At 39.7% G+C, this 17,929-nt stretch overlaps 1 protein-coding gene across 1 annotated transcript in view; it reads left to right on the top strand.

Moving 5' to 3' along the window:
* Positions 1–17,929, top strand: part of LOC140149656 (pumilio homolog 1-like) — a 130,232-nt gene that overhangs the window by 100,485 nt on the left and 11,818 nt on the right. Inside the window, 7 exon segments of the mRNA XM_072171736.1 lie at positions 488–574; positions 7,667–7,869; positions 9,431–9,640; positions 9,642–9,707; positions 16,006–16,296; positions 16,704–16,798; positions 17,676–17,759. Coding sequence (XP_072027837.1) covers positions 488–574; positions 7,667–7,869; positions 9,431–9,640; positions 9,642–9,707; positions 16,006–16,296; positions 16,704–16,798; positions 17,676–17,759 — 1,036 coding nt within the window.

Below are 17,929 nucleotides of genomic sequence, written 5' to 3'. Positions count from 1 at the left end.
GGTCACAGTTTTTGCTGTTACCATATCTACAAAAGCCACCAAAAGTATTGCTCGCTACAAGTAATCAGAATACCACATGGATATTCTGTATTTGTTGTCCTGTAGTTAGCAAATACTTTTGTCAGCTAGTTTTTGTTAATATTTGATTTATATGTAATAACGCATCTTGATAACTTCTCCGCTTATTTTTGATTCTCTAAAACCATTACATAGAAAGAGTGTATTTTATGTCGCTTTATACAATGTATAAGCGTCCTATGTAGCTGCTTAATGAATTTTTTCAATGATTATTAATTTTGAGTTTTGGTTTCATGAAAGATATCAATGAAGAATTTGATAAATGTACTTTGTCGCACACATAATGCGCTCATTAATCGTACAGAGTTGGTGGTGGAGAAAATAGGGCATTAATTAGTGTGTAAATTGACCACACCACCACCACTGCCAAGATCAAGTTTGACAGTATACATTGCCATCTGTTTTGTAGACAATTTATTGACGGCTCCAAGCTCCTCATGGGGTAGGCCTAAGAGCGACTGGGGTGGCCGCGCAGTGAATCCAGCAGCACCGTTTGGTAAGATCTCATTGGTCAATTGTAACTACTCGCCAATCAGTCAAGTCAACCAATCAGAACGCTTGCATGCCGACCTCTAACCTTTTTCAACCAGCCAATCACATTCAACCCATCCCAGTGCTAGCGTAGTGATGTCATTTTGTTGTTGCATGCATGCATATTAATGTTCTGTTCATTAGTGCATATTGTTTCTCATCATCGGTGATGTCATTGCAGATGTTACCTTATTGTATTAGCATTTGGTTTGTTGATAGTCAAAAAATTTACGCTTCCTGCTTGTTGCATCGCTTTTGTGGCTGTATTTTTTGTTATTAAATATATGATATCGTTTAAGAACTGGTTTCTTTCAGGAATTCGAGATCATTATTATGAAAACGAAATTAAGTCATTTTCAAAATTACAATGAGGAGTCTTTGGTGTCCTGTCTTTCCAAATTACGAAATTCTCGACCTAAAAAAAAGGAATAATAAACGGATTTATGGAATGTAAATGATATCCATATTCGCGTTCAATATGTGTCTAGGTGTGTGGTTAATGTAGAATTTTTGTGTATCTTTTTTTGCATGCAAGTATGAAGTGAGGGTGGTGTGGACATTCCCATTGAGGAGGGAATATGTAGCGTAATAATGAAGTTGTACATTCCCTCTGCAAAATATTGTACATATTATTTGTACTTGCTAAAAGCTAATGGAACCACTCAAAAGGTTGACAAAGTCCTATAAATGAAACAAGTTCGGTTTCTCATTCGACACCCCCTCCCCATGCCAAGATGGTAAACCAGAAATGTTGACAATTAAGATGTTCTTTCCCATGAGAACTACCTGCCGATTGGCCAAAAGAAGTTTTCAATATCAATTGGACCAACCAGCAACATTGTTAGAATAATTTCACCACACAAAAAAATTGGGATGGAATGTTTGCAAAGCTCCATTCTGATTGGCGATTGAAGTGAAGATATCATGTAATTGACCAATCAGAGGCAATGTTAGATTGGCAGGTAGTGCTCAAGGGTTAACCTCCTCCCAGAACAAACTGAAATTAGTATTGTTTATAGGACATTGTTGGTCTTCTGGGTTTTTCCATATACAGATACACAGAAATTTTATCTATTAATGCACACACATATACACAGTATCCAATGTACAAAATGGCAGGGCTTCTACTAGTAATCCGGCAAATTAACCGTACATTTTAAATTTTTTCCCCCTCCCAATGAAGCAGCATTGATATTGGAAATTAATAGCATGCATCTTATGTATTGGGCTATTACAGTTGAAATCCATACATCCCCTGAGGATGACATGTCCTTGATCTGCCACACAGGGAGTGTGAATTTCAAATGGGGTTACCTGAATGGGTGACTCTATTTGAAAGCTATTGAAATAAATTAAAGTCATGTCTTCCATAGGGGGTGAATTTCAACTGGAACAGCCCAGTTGAAGAGTTCAGATGCCAAATATGATATAGCTTTAGTCTGCCTTGTGTATTTTTTGTTTTTATTTGGTTATCTAATGCTGGTTTCATACTTTCTGCCGTTTGCCGAACGCTTCACCATGCCACTTGCACTTGTCGGCAAGCAAAGCGCCACACTGCTGAGCGGCAGCGGCATGACTCTGAAAGCCACTGTTGCCGCTCAGCACAGCTCCAAAATCATATTTTGTTCTCGTACGTTAGAGCGGCATAGCTCCGAGTTGACTTGAATTCAACTCCCACATTACTGCTGCTTGGGCAAAGCGGTGAAGTGATCAATATATCAACTTGCCACTGGTGCGACTGCGCAGTGAAGCAAAATCATCTTCAGAGTGGCAAGCGGCAGGAAAGTATGAAACCAGCATTATGCAACATGTTACCTTTGTAATCACTAATTAGGGAGGTTGCCAATCAGGGCAAATACAATATTAAAGGTTTGTGTCAAACATGTACACTAAACAAAATATCAAATCAGTAACGCAAGTCAGCAAAGGCGTATAGCGCATTTTTCATCTGAACTCTTCAGTCGTCCCATGAATAAATTAATAATATAATTGAATATGTGATGCGATCGAGCTAAATGAGTCGATCAAAATCAAAATTCAGTTTTCAAGATTCCTTTCTCAGAGCTTTTGCTGAAAACCCCATCATAATTAGACTTACAGTTCCACAGATATGGAAGTTGGAATACTGTTATTGGCATTTATTATTGGGTATATCTCAAAATCAGTATTGCCAACATCCGACTCATTTTGCTTGATCACATCGCATATGTGGTGCTATCTGATCCAAAGGCAGCCATTGTCAAATTTGTGATACACATAAAAATGTATACAGATTTCATTGTCAGAGCTCTTCTTTTCAACCCCAAGTTTGCTGAGGATGTGGTTGCTACACAAAGGTGGTGATGTTTATAGCACCAAATTAAAACTGGGTTTATCCTTCTGTAGAATTGCACAGAATTAGCCTAGCACTAAAATCTTCCATTGAAGGATTATACTCTCCATTCCGTAAGCTGCTTTATTCCTCATGGAGTCTTTACATTAGTCTAACTTACACCAAGGAATCAAGGATACACCCAAAAATGCCTTGGCCTTGTTGGATCAGATAGTGTCACACAACATAATAGTCATGCATTATGCCACTGCTAGCTAGCACAGTCTCATGAACCATTTCTAAATACGCTATGAAGACAAATCTGAGTGAATATTTGTGATGGATAATAGGCATCAGTTCATACACAGTATTTCTTAATGAAGAGGATTTACTCGGAATTCATACTCAATCGTTAAGAGATGAACGACTTTCTTTTTGACAGATCAGATTACAAAATGGCAAGAAGAATGCTACTTCATTATGCAAAAAGTTCAATTCTCAGGATGTTTATTTTCAGTCATATAGTTTTGTTTATAGCGCTATATAGTGATTGGTTTTGAGACTGTGGAGATCTGTACTCTTTTCCAAGTCAATTTCTGACATCATTGCTGGATGGGCAATGACTGCTAAAACTCCTGTAAGCAGAGAAGCGTCCTCAGTGACAAAAGCAGGTTGCAGACTTATTGGGCATATCATTAGAAATCCATACATCCCTATGTGGGAGATGAAGGTCATGCCTTCCATAGGGGGTGTATGGATTTCAACTAGAATAAGCCATTGAAGCAATGAAGTCGGTTGAGTTGACGTTGGATAAGAGTATAGGCAATTGCTTTAGGTAACACCTACCCCAGTGTTCACATGTTGTCAGAAAAGATGTGATGGGGGATAACTCTAGCTGCAGGTGGGAAGTCCTCTACTTGACATGGAGTGCAGGAAAAGCACAGGAGTTCAATCACAAAAATGTATTGCCTACAATTATTGTTCCAGGATAGTTTGTCATTGGTGCGCACTTACGCCCCTACAGAGTGCTTTGGTGTGGGAAGTCACTGGTTGTTCTTCTATTTGTATTCACTAAGATGTTAAATTTCTGACAACATGTGGCACACTATATGCATATATCCTATTATAGAAAGTATAGCTTCTTCCATGGTAAAATTATTCCCTTTTTCTCAGAATCGATATCATTCTTTCTCCTCCCTATTGGCAATTGCACTCTTCTAGTTGAAATCCATAAACTCCGTATGGAAGACATCACCTCCCCAAATGGGGTCGCCCATTCCAGCAACCCCATTTGAAATTCACATTCCCTGTGTAGAAGATTAAGGTGATGTGTTCCATTGGGGGTGTAAATGGATTTCAACTGGAATAGCACATTATATACCTTAAGTACACATCATATCAGTTTGATTTCCAACCTGTTGTTGAAGGAGTTTATATTGATGCTTGCACACTGATGATATTCCATATGTCCCTTTCTATTATGACTAACAGAGAGAGAGATGGTATTGGTTTTTGCAGTGTGAAGCAGTTTTTACCATGGTCAATTATTGCATGAGGCATTTCATGCATTGCCTGATGCACTCAAGAATTATTATTATCATAGAGGGATGGTTTCTAGTCATCTTATGTTCGTCAGTATGCAGAAATCACAAAAACTGCCATTATCTTCAGTTGATTACTTTTGACCTTAGATTATGAAATTTCAGATAGGGAAGTCCTGTGCATGAGCCATCTGAGAATGGACTCTGGTAGAGAGTTCAGATTTGGTGACCTTGCTCATTTGAACGTACACGGAGCACTCAACTTGTCATTGCTTACGCACAACCTCTCTTTTGTGTGTGCTTGCTATTTTTGAGTTTGTGACACCCATGGGCAACATGCCTACCTTGAGACACTTGGAAATGCTTTCCCATAGTAAATAAGGGTCCTTAGAAACGCCTTGAGCTGAATTAATTGTGGTAAAGTTCAGCAGAACAGGTTGGAAATTACAACTGTGTGAAATGAAATCCTGCTACTTGCAATAATTGACTAGTGAAAATAGGAATGATGCAGTATCCCATTACTGTAACTGCCTCATTCCCCCTTCCATGTGCAATGGGCTATTGCAGTTGAAATCCATACACCCCCTGTGGAAGACATGGATCTCAACTGGAACAGCGCATTATTCTCAGGTGCATGATATAATAACTGCATTTTATTGATCTTTATTGCTTTCATTATAATATCCTGCGGTAACCAGCCATTAATTACTTAACTTTCTCTTTTAGAGTAGATCATTCCTTCCACTGACAGGGTCTTCTTCTTTTTACGACAAAATCATGTGATGTCGTCTTAACATTACAGGCTTGGAGATTCACCATTACATCGTAAACCAATCAACCTTTTTCGGTACATCCCGTAAGCCTTTAATAGACCTGAGATGTCGTCATTTGATGTCAAGCCGATGTGCACAAAGTTTAAGGAACATTATTGCGCAGTTCAAAACGGTGCAGTGCGCAGTAACCATGTACGCATCGGCATGACATCACAGGTCTAGCCACAAAGGCTAATGAGATTTACCAAAAAAAAGATCAATTGTGTTAAAAAGGAATTGAAATTGTGTACACTGTAAGGTGGAAGTTGGTATAGTGAAATTTAATCTTACAGGTCTCAAGTTCAAGACTGATTTTTATGCCAGATTGGCTGCAGTCATATGTGACTTCAAACTAATCTCTCAAGTTGTGATGGGTGGGAAATTCTGTGTCATTGCTCATCTTATTACCTCCCCCACCCTCCTTCATAAAACCTTTTGCGAGGCTTTTCCAGAAAGTTTATACAACCTTGTAGTTATCAATCCTGTAGTTGGAAGTAGTGTAACTGTGCCAGCTGTGCCTACCTGTCATGAGGGGTTGTGGAAGTTTTTTGGAACAGCCTGTGTCTTTACTGGCAGGTGTAGGGAATGACATTAATACTTATAATTGCGTTCCCTTGTTGGAATTCTTCTCAACAATGGATAGCCTACTAAGCAGCCCTAAATATATGGTACAAAGGTGTATCTTTTTTACATCCGCCTTAGCTTTGGACATTTTATTTATGGGAAAATAAGGAAAATAATTAAATATCCAAAGCTAACGCTAAATAGGCGCCTCCACCTAATGAGCAGCAATTTACTTCTTTTGCCATAGTTGAGGTTAACTGCCTTGATTTGACTCATGTTGAAAAAAGGTTGTAACATATAAAGGGATTAAAACAATGTTACTGTCTTCTGCCATAAGTTGGTTAACTGTATATACTGTGTCTCGTCTCAAGTTGAGAGTAACACCATTTTGGATTTCGTTGTGGCAGATTCAAACCGCGCGTGCAACTTAACCCCGCAGGGCGTATACACATGCGTAGAAGGGCGATTTGGCTGTAGGCTGGTGACGCAAAGTTCTGTGTGAACGCACTGATTTGAGTCTTCCACTACTAAATCCAATATGGTGTTACTCTCAACTTGAGATGAGACACATTGTAGCACATATTTTGGTAAAGGAAAGTATCTACCTCTTATTGTCTTTACAAGTTACAATCTTTTACCATGCAAGGGACATTGAAATAAGTTGAGCAAAGCTATGGCAAAAGGAAGTAATATGCCAGTGAAGTTAATATAAGATACACCCTTTTATTACCTGTAGGGCCATTAGAAGTCTGCCTCATAATTATTGCTCTTATGAACTCATCTCTCACTGGATGTTGTGCTATTCCAGTTGAAATCCATACACCCCTTATGTAAGACATGACCTTAAATATCCCACACAGGTGTGTGATTTGAAATGGCATCACCTATTCAGGTAACCCCATTTGAAATTCACACTCCCTGTGTGGGAGATTAAGGCCATATCTTCCATAGGGGGTGTGTGAATATCAACTGGAATAGGCATATGTATTTAGTTTACTTTCATGTGCAATTTGTATGCAAATGTTACAACTACTCCGTTGCAGTTTCACAATAACTTTTTGTGAAATTTCAGCAAATCACTGCATGACTATTATACCTGAACACTCTTTGGTATATTTGATTGATTGATTGACACACAATGAGCATGACAGTGACCATTCTCGCATGACAATTTGCACAAGTTTTCCCTCTATCTAATAATTGATCTAAACTGTGCACAGTAACTAAGTATTGTTACACTTCAGTAAGATGCAAATTCAACACTCAATAAGATTTCAGTGGATCATTTGATCTTCACATTATGATACCGTGCCACAATGTGACCCGATAATTCCTTTGATTTGTATCCATTTAATGGTCAAAAGATCGATTTTCAAAAATGGCAAAATTTGCATGAACTTTTCCTTCCAACATACCAATGATGAACACTGAACACAGTGCAGAATGTCACGCAGCCATGGGCCAATTTCAAATGGGGGAGGGAAAGCGCTTTGGGATATCAAATTGATTTGTAATGTTTGAAATCTTAACCTTTCATCATGGAATTGCCCTATCTCGCTATATGAAATTTAGTGAGTGAGGTATCAACATGCGCAGAACCCGTTCGCTGAACTTTTCTCATTGAGTGTTAATGCCTTCATGATATGGCGTCTTATTTAAGTGTAACTATACGTCTGTGCACATTTTATATATATATACATGCACGCAATTGTACCCAAGTATTTTGAGAGATGTGCTTGTTTCTGTTTAAAACTCTTGTAATTTTTGTATGTTGGACCTTTGCATGGCAATTCTCACCCTCAATCTTGGTGAACTTTGTCATGTCACAGGTTCGGAAGTTAACTACCGTACATCTACAGGTTCTCCCAGCGCCTGGTCAAACACCTTGTTCCCGCCACGTAGCCTTCGCAGCTCCGCATACATGGAGAAGAGCGCCCCCGGTCGTAGTCGTCTCCTGGAGGACTTCCGGAATAACCGCTTCCCCAACCTTCAGCTGCGCGACCTGTCTGGACACATTGTGGAGTTCTCACAGGTGAGTTGCACTAAAGCAGGAGTTATCAACTGGCATGCTAGACCGGTTTTGTGGCCCTTGAATAGCTCTGAAATGTACAGTAAATATAGCAAATCAAAAGTGATTTTGGCCCTCCGTAGCCCCAAGCAAATAGAGTTGACAACCCCTGTGCTAGATTATGGATTTATTTGCTCTCTATATGAAGGCATCACATTTAAGACTTTTTTCAGTTATTATTTTCCTCCAGTAAAATGAGGTTCAGGCAAACTGATATAATAATTTGAGAGAGCGAAACTTAGGTACTCACGATTACCAGTTCAGAGTTAAACCACTGCACTACCTGGAATGGTACTTGCTTGGGTAATCTCAACTTGTCACTGTAAGATAAGTATAAGAAAATATGTTTTGTGACTCTAAATGGTCCAATCCTGTTGATATCCATACCCCACCTATGGAAAACATGACTTTCATCTAGCACACAGGTGGGGATGTAGATTTCAATTGGAGTTGCCCATTCGGGTAACCCCATTTGAAATTCACACTCTGTGGGGGAGATTAAGCTCATGTCATCCATAGGGGGTATATGGATGTCAAGTGCCATATCCCATTACAAGTTGCTAATCTTCATAGCCACTCACCCAGCTAAATCACTGTTGACTTTTCTATGAAGCAGATGATTTCGTTTACAGTGGCAACAATAACATGTTGGTATATCAGAGTATTTAGTGTGCCATATATGATTGGCATAGTAAGCTGATGTGCCAAGGACAAATATTACTAAGAATTAATCAAAGCAAAAGTAAGACTAAAGTATCATTTTATCAGTTTTCACTGGATTGGATAAAAAGAACTTTTCGGTACAGGTAAAATTGTTAATAATTTAATATTATGTGTTGCTTCAATAACCAAGCCTGATGTTGCAGCTATTTTAAGAACTCCCAACACCAGATACCAGTTATGTGATTTGGTGTAATAGTCACAAATAATTTTGTTCCCATATGGTCAGTATTTTCAGGTAAATTTTACTTAAAAATATATTAAAGCCATAATAAATGATATACTTCAAATTGTGTTTTTATTATTTATACCAAAACTGATGAAATGATATTAGTAATAACTGTCAGGATTGGTTTCTGTCTATTTTAAGCCAAAGAGTAAAATGTAATGAGCCTCACTGGCTATCTATTTCATAATTGCCTTGTTGTCAATGATTTCTCTACAAACAATACTTTTTGCTACAGCCATTGTTTGTTTCTTTGTTGTATGAACTTTCCTTTTATCAAAAACAAGAATACTCATGGAATTAAAATTACATCTACCATCAGAAGAAAGACTTCCACAATTTGGCAGCATGTGAATGAGAAGTTCTTTTCCCCACGTTAATAACCCATGGTGGGTAAAAATGAGGAGTTCATTTGACTCCGGGTTCCTTCAGAGTAGGTGTAAGTTGGGACATGTGTAAACATTACTAATATGGAAAAAAAAATCAGGTTTGAAAATATGTAACCACTCTCTCATTTTAAAAGATTGTTGATTTAGATTTAAAAAACGATTATTCTTTTATTTTTGCCTCTGAACACAGGACCAACATGGCTCCCGATTTATCCAGCAAAAGCTTGAGCGTGCCTCACCGGCAGAGCGACAAATGGTGTTCAACGAGATTCTGGGGGCAGCGTACAGCCTGATGACGGACGTTTTCGGCAACTACGTCATCCAGAAGTTCTTTGAGTTTGGTACCACTGAGCAGAAGCAGGCTTTGGCTCAGCGCATCCGTGGTCATGTGCTGCCGTTAAGCGCTGCAGATGTACGGATGCCGTGTGATCCAGAAGGCATTGGAATCCATACCCCCAGAACACCAGGTACATGTAAGCACAAACTTGCATCGCCTGAGTGCAACAAAGTCCTATGTGTAAATAGCTGCCTGATGTTAGATTTTGAAATTGCATTTGTTGAGGAATCCAAAATAGTGAGAAATATTTACCTCATGACTTGAGCTATTGGGTTTTGACACTTCATCAGATGATAAAGGTGCTCTTGGAAGCATCTCAACTTCTCAAGTCAAACTACCCTCAGACTTGACACCTTAACAGTGCTATAAATTTTTAAATAGCAAAAGGCAGCTATCGCACATAGGACTTTCTTGCACTCATATGTCTTTAGACAAGACTTTAGAATAATGGTCACCATAATAATAATATAATAATAAAAGAGATTTATATAGCGCATCATACAAAAGTCTCGATGCGCTTTACAGAGCACACATACATAAAAGTAAACACAAAATATCAGTGTACAAAAATCCTTAAAGAATATACCTTAAAATACAAACTACATTAGGCTACACCAAGCATCCCTCACAAGGAATAGAGAACAAATAAGAACGATCAAAGGGTCCCAAACCAAGTGAAAGACGCATGGTAGCAAAACATATGCATACAATAAACAAAGACCTTATTATATTACAGTCCATTATAGCAAAACAAAGTTCAACATGATCAATATAAAAACATAATAATTATTAAATGGCGAATAAGATCAAAACAGACAGAGCGAGAAATATTTCAGCATGGAATTACAGCAATATGATGGTGGCACAGCACTCTGCTGAGGGGAGAGGTTGCCAGCACGTCACCCTCAGCTAGAAACATAATAAGTAAAGCAGCACAAATTAATAACAAGAAATGTAAAATCGCAAAATACGGGTGGCACAACACCCTGCTGAGGGGAGAGGTTGCCAGCACGTCACCCTCAGCTAGAAACATAATATTAGTAAAGCAGCACAAATTAAACAAGAAATGTAAAATCGCGAAATACGGGGTGGCATAACACCCTGCTGAGGGGAGAGGTTACCAGCACGTCACCCTCAGCAAGAACAAACATGATAATACAATTAAAAAGGAGTTGGCGAGACCTGCAGCAAGAACAACACAGAAAATATTTAAAAATAGTTGACGAAAAATAGCGATAACTATCGGCGATGAACAATACACGAAATGGGGTGGCACAACACCCTGCTGAGGGGAGAGGTTTCTAGCACATCACCCTCAGCAAATTGAAACATAATATATAACAACAAAATCACAGATGAATCAAACAATGAAAAGATGCGTCTTCAGAAGTCGCTTGAAAGAGTGCAGTGAGTTAGCAGAACGAATGCTATGTGGCAGGGTGTTCCAAAGAAACGGTGCAGCTGAACGCGAATGATCTTTCCCCATAATACTTGGTAGATGGACGACATGTGACTGAGAGAAGCGATTTAGAAGATGAACGAAGTTTGCGACTAGGATTGTAGTGCGAGATGAACTCTGAGATGTACAGAGGAGAAAGTTGATTTTGAGCCTTGAAGGTCATGAGAAGAATCTTGTAGATTATCCGCTGTTGGACAGGGAGCCAGTGAAGTGCCTGTAGAATAGGAGTAATGTGTTGATACTTGGAGGTGCGAGTGACGAGCCGGGCTGCAGTGTTTTGAACTCGTTGCAACTTGGAGATATAGCTATCCGGAAGGCCGTATAATAAAGAGTTGCAGGAGTCGATCCTTGATGTAACAAATGCATGAACTAATCTTGCTGTGCTGACCTCGTCAAGATAGTATCTGATTTGACCAATTCTACGAATTGCAACTAGGGCTGATTTACAGATGCTGTCGATGTGCTCTTTCATACAAAAGTGGGAATCCATTACAGCGCCTAGATTGCGCGCACCACTTGAAGGATTGATCACGGAATCCCGATTACAAGCGATATGTTTGTAGCAGGTCTGTTCGAGAAGCGGAAGTGACATGGATGAGTTCGGTCTTGGCATCGTTAAGGACCAATTTATTTGCAACGGCCCATGATCTCACATCCGCAATGCAGTTTTCCATCACTTCAATAGCCTGGGATCGATCATCAGGGTGGAAACACATATATAGTTGTGTATCGTCTGCATACACCATAGTATGCACACCATGTGCTGATATAAGATCTTGCATAGGGGCACTGTACATGGTGAAAAGTAACGGGACCAGCGACCGATCCCTCGCGGTACTCCGCAGCTGAGAGAAACACTGGTTGAAACTGCATCTTTCACGACGACAGATTGTGTTCTATTCTCAAGATATGATTTAATCCACATATGTGCAGTACCAGACACGCCATATCTGTCAGCTAATCTCTGAAGCAATAACTGATGGTCTATTGTGTCGAAAGCCGACGAAAAATCAAGGAGGACAAGAATGGCCTCATTACCTTTGTCAAGTGCACAAAGAATGTCTGACTGAACACGGAGCAATGCAGACTCAGTACTGTGATGTGCACGATACGCTGATTGTTTGGAGGCGTTGAGGTCATTATCATGCAGATATGACTGAAGTTGAGAAATGGCGGCGCGCTCAATCAGCTTGCCTAAGTAGGTCAGGTTAGATATCGGACGGTAGTTTGCAAGTTCATCAGCATCAAGCTTGGGCTTCTTAAGAAGTGGAGTGACGATTGCATGTTTCAGGCTGGATGGAAAAGAGCCAGATAGTAACGACTGATTCACAATTGCCGTCATACCAGGTAACATCTCGTCAATACATTCCTTCGTGATGGAAACAGGCAGAGGGTCCAATTTGCAGGATGTAATATGAGAAGACTTAATAATCTTCAAAACTTCCTCTTCAGATACTGAATGGAAACTATCAAAGGAGCTGGAGCAAGTACCATTAGATTCAAAGCTGATAACTGAGTTGGAAGAGGTATCAAGGCGGTCACGAAGGCTACTGATCTTATGATGGAAGTAGTCCGCAAAACGATCAGCGAGATCTTTCGGGTCATCGTGAGCTGGAAGTGTAATAGAAGACTTGGGCTTTGTAAGCGTATCAACAACACAGAATAAATCACGAGGCTCAGCATCACTTATTTGGTCACGGTGATGCATTGTCTTGGCAGAGTTGAGAAGATCATGGTAGGTTTCACACTGCTCTTTGTAAAGTTCTCTATGGACAGTAAGACCAGTGGCTTTATACTTCCTTTCTCGGCGACGCTTTTCCTGCTTAGCATTTCGGAGTGCATCGCAGTACCATGGAGCGTGTGGGCGCAGAATCACTGTGCGCTCAGTAACAGGAGCATGGCTGTCAATGATTTTACGAAGCTTGGAGTTAAACTGATCGGTAAGAATGTCAACCTTCAAGATGTCATTTGAAGTGTCAGAGTTGGGTAATAACGCTGAGCTGATGTCCTTCCGTATCATGCCAATGTCAACTTCACGCACTTTACGGCTACGAACGCGTTGTCTGGGTGCAGGTGGGCGAACAATCCGCACTAAGCATTTCACAGCAGAATGATCGGATGGCAAACCACGGTGCACAGATACATCAGTGACAAGTTCATTTGTTTTACGAGTTACAAGAAGGTCCAGTGTATGACCTTTTTTATGTGTCGGAGAGCAAACATGCTGGTTCAGATCATGCATATCGAGTATATCAAGGAAGTTTGCAGATAATGGATCTTCAGGATTGTCCACATGCACATTGAAGGCACCGGTAATCAACAACGATGATGATGGAAGAATAGACTCCAGTAGTGATGGGAAGTCGTCAAGAAACATAAGATCAGTCAACTTGTTCTCTTTACTTGGAGGAGGCCTATAGATGACAATAAGGCGGAACATAGACGATGATGACGTGATGCGCATGTCCATATGTTCAAAAGATGTAAATCTGACGGGGTCGTTAAGTTTCACCTGAAGACCATGTCTGGCAAGAATGCCTACACCACCAGCTCTACCATGAAGACGAGGGTAATGGTAGAAATTGTAATTTGGAAGAGTGTTTCTGATATCAGCAAGTGATTTATTGTCTCTTTCATCCCCCGTAAGCCACGTTTCTGTTATTGCCAAAATATCAAGTTGATGTGTGATAACCAAATCACATAACGCAGTAGATTTATTTTTGGCATTTATAGATCGGGCGTTCCAGGTCGCTAAACGCATTTAAAGGAGCATTATGGGCGAGATCTCGAGTTGTGCAAATATTGATGAGATTGTTTGTATTTACGCCGGTCTGAGTGGAAAAGTTTGAACTGCATGATGGGATAGTTGAACAAGAAGAGATACTACGCTTTTTGTGTATACCACCTCTGCAACCTCTTGGTTTATTGTGATTTAAGTACTTAGTCCAAGGTTTATTGTGACATGCATGAATGTTGTTGTTCACACCTTGTCGAGCGTGCAAAAGTGAGTTGTATACAAGTGGTTTCATCTTCAAAAACAACATATACAAGTCTTTGTTCTAGACTACACATACGATATGAAGAAATGGTGAACGATGTACAATGCAAAACTATATATGTCGGATCAGATACGATGATAAACATCGGAGAATAACAAATATGCGATAAATCGAAGCAAATAAAGTTCACGAAAATTGTCACAAAGTACTTACAATCATAATCATATATCACAAAAAGTCATGTAAGCAGTAAAAACGATGAAAATTATGAATTACTTAGAGACCGAAGTACATGCAGCAGTTCGAGATCAGCGCCCTCACAACAATGTAAGAGATTAGGATTTAGTAGATTTTAGGAGTAGAGTTAGGTTTAAAGGAGGATGGTCTAGTCAACAACCCCACTGTTTCCACATCAAAATGATTTTGATATCGGTGGTAAGTCCATATCTTTCTCACTGATCCTGTGAAATATTAGGGCTGAAACATGTTTTGTTCGGATTTTATAAGCCAAAGTGGGTTAACCCCTTTATGTTTTTGCAGCATTTTATGGTGCTTATAATGCACATTTGTGGCTCTCGGATTCAAATGGAATTAAAAGATAGAGCTAATCAATGTGACATCACATGTCCGCCATCTTATGGGTACAGGCCTTTTTTGCGTGCCTTCAGCATTGAATCCTTAATGCACAAACACAAAACACTGCCAAAACAAGATGGCATGATGCTCGGCGCATAGTGTTCAAGGCATGTACACTCAAATCAATTTGTACCCACGAGATAGCGAAATGCTGACGACCTCTATTGACATGAAACTGTGGATGGAGAGTCAAGATAATTCAGCGAAGGTGGAAATAGCATGTGATGAAATTGGACCATCCTCCTTTAAAGTTAGAATTAGCATCTCAGAGATTAGTATTATATTTGGGTATGGTGACCATTGTTCTGAAGTTCGTACTGACTTGAATATTTTCTTGACTATTAAGGGAGCTTTTAGTTTAGTTCTTGTTCAAAAAACACTTATGCAATGACAAAGAAAGTTTTTGGTGCAGAGGTTCTTGACCTTATTTTGGAATGCACCCCCCCCCCCCCACCTTGGGCTATTCCAGGTGAAATCCATACACTCCATATGAAAGACATGACCTTACAGATCACCCATACGGGTGACTCCATTTGAAATTCACACTCCCTGTGTGGAAGATTAAGGTCTTCCATAGGGGGTGTATGGATTTCAGTTGGAATAGCTCAATGTTTACCTGTCAATAGACATGTAGTCATGTTAATTTTTCAGTAGTTGGATGGGGGGATTTTTCCTGCCACTCGCCCAGCTAAATCACTGTTCCCAATCTCCATGAAGCAGGTGATTTCGTTTACAGTGGCAAAAATAAGATCTGGCAATCAGTTTTACATCGGGCAATCTCAGTGGCACTTTGTTCTGATATGTCAGTGATAATAAGGAGTTGTAAATGACAGAGACAATTGGAGAGCGTCAATGGCCGTAAAACAATGGGCTTGAAACAACAATTGAAATCCATACAACCCGTATGGAAGATATGACCTTAATCTTCCATACATTGAGTGTGAATTTCAAATTGGGTTACCAATGGGTGACTCCATTTGAAATTCACACTCCCTTTGTGGGAGATTAATGTCATGTGTAAGGGGTGTATAGATTTTAAGTGGAATAGCCCATTTTTGAATCGGTAAGAAATAATTAAACGTTAATTTCAAGTATGTGGAGTTAATACATAGCTCACAATCACATTTTCCTATATATACATGCTGTGTATTGAGTATTATCACTCGGGCTTTACATGATCCTGGAACCTAGGATTGATTGCAGAAATCAGAACCTCAGATGGTTGCCAATGCCCCCCCCCCCTTCTCTTTTTGGATTGCTCTGACACTTATCTATGACTCTTCCACTTACTGTACCCCAAGGTTGAATTCTAGGTCCACTTTTGTTTTTTCTAGATTGAGATGGTTCAGGAGCTTGATGGACACGTTCTGAAGTGTGTGAAGGATCAAAATGGTAACCATGTTGTGCAGAAGTGCATTGAATGTGTGGACCCAGTAGCGCTGCAGTACATCGTAGATTGGTTCCACGGGCAGGTGTTTTCGCTGTCGACGCATCCGTACAGTTGCCGAGTGATACAACGCATCCTGGAGCACTGCACTATAGAGCAGACGAAACCGTTGTTGGATGAGCTACATGAGCACACGGAATCATTGGTGCAAGATCAGTATGGCAACTATGTCATTCAGGTAAAAAAAAATGGTTTGAATGCAAAATGATTTGCAACTTGATATCCCACCACGGGTTTGGCATTGCCATTTTATATGGAATAGAGATCCATCGATTTCAATGAAATGAAAGGATACCCATGAGGGGGGGCACAGAACTAAAATCAGAGAACCCATACCCAACTTCTATCTTGATACACTAATGGGGCAAAAATTGGGGGTAGTCGTGTTATTCTCGAAACGGACCTGTAACTGGTTGTGCATGATACAAGACACGCTTCATGGCGCGGCGCACTGACTGCGTTTAAGGAGCAATGCAGTGCATTGATTATCACACAGAATTGCTATCATTCATTTCATTTCATTTTTTAAGTTTTAACAATATCCTGGTATATCCATGTAACCTGTTCTCTATTTTATTCTTACAGCATGTGTTGGAGCACGGCAGACCTGAAGACAAGAGCAAGATAGTGGCTGAGCTGCGGGGTAAAGTACTATCCCTCAGCCAGCACAAATTTGCAAGGTAAGGACGGACAAACAATGGGCTATTCCAGTTGAAATCCATACACCCCCTATGGAAGACATCTCGATCTCCCACACAGGGAGTATGACTTTCAAATGGGGCTGGCTACCTGAATGGGTGACTCAATTTGAAATCTACACAACTGTGTGGGAGATGAAGGTCATGTCTTTCAACTGTAATTGGCAATCTTTGGTAGAACTTTGGAATAAATGCTGTCATAACAGAACAGGATTAGGTTTTAAAGTTTGGAATAAGAGATTAGATTAAGTGAGAATTATGTATGGTTGAGTTGGGTGTGGCCACCTTCAAGTTGCACTCAATCTTCCGTATCACAACTTTTTGAAAATTGTTTCTGTTTCTAATAATGTAACTTAATTCTTTCCATGCTGCAGACGACAAGTTTCACAGTTTTTTTAATTCAGAAATTTCAGAATTGTACACTTTCATGACCATATTTGGAATCGGCATGAAAATTGCATCAAAATGAGTACAAACAAGCCTAGTATTAATTCAGTGTGGTTTTTGAGAAAGCTCTTGATGATTGGAGGAAATATTTCACAACTTGGGGACTTTTTATATTGAAGCCTATGGCTAACACGCAGAGCATTAAAAACAAACAGTCATGCCATTATTCTACCTCACCATCGCTGATCTATACCTGAAGATGATGGTTATAATAGTGGCAAGAATAAAACTCTGGTCTTTAAGAGGCTTTGCAGTGTGCTGTATTTTCACTAGCATAATGTGCTGGTACGTCAGAGACAGTGTCATAGTGTTTTCATGTAGCAAATAATTTTTAAACTTGAACTGGTTTATCTTAATCCAAGATAAATTTTTATGCATGTTATTCAAATGTCTTCTTTCTCTTTTCCTACAGTAATGTGGTTGAGAAATGTGTGACTCACTCGTCCCGTCCGGAAAGAGCTCTGCTTATCGATGAAGTATGCTCATTCAACGATGGGTAAGTGGTGTAGTTGTACCTGATAAATAGTGTATTCAAGCATGACATATTGTTAACATAAGTGTATGACTGAGTTTCGCGACCCGGGCCCAGAACAGAATTGCCAGAAGTGTTTGTACAATCATTACCAATCGGCATTTGATGACATTAGTATGATACGGGCAAAATGT

This window comes from Amphiura filiformis, chromosome 4 (genome assembly GCF_039555335.1).
Source record: "Amphiura filiformis chromosome 4, Afil_fr2py, whole genome shotgun sequence".
Classification (NCBI taxonomy): domain Eukaryota; kingdom Metazoa; phylum Echinodermata; class Ophiuroidea; order Amphilepidida; family Amphiuridae; genus Amphiura; species Amphiura filiformis.
This window is presented reverse-complemented; position numbering and strand designations above follow the sequence as displayed.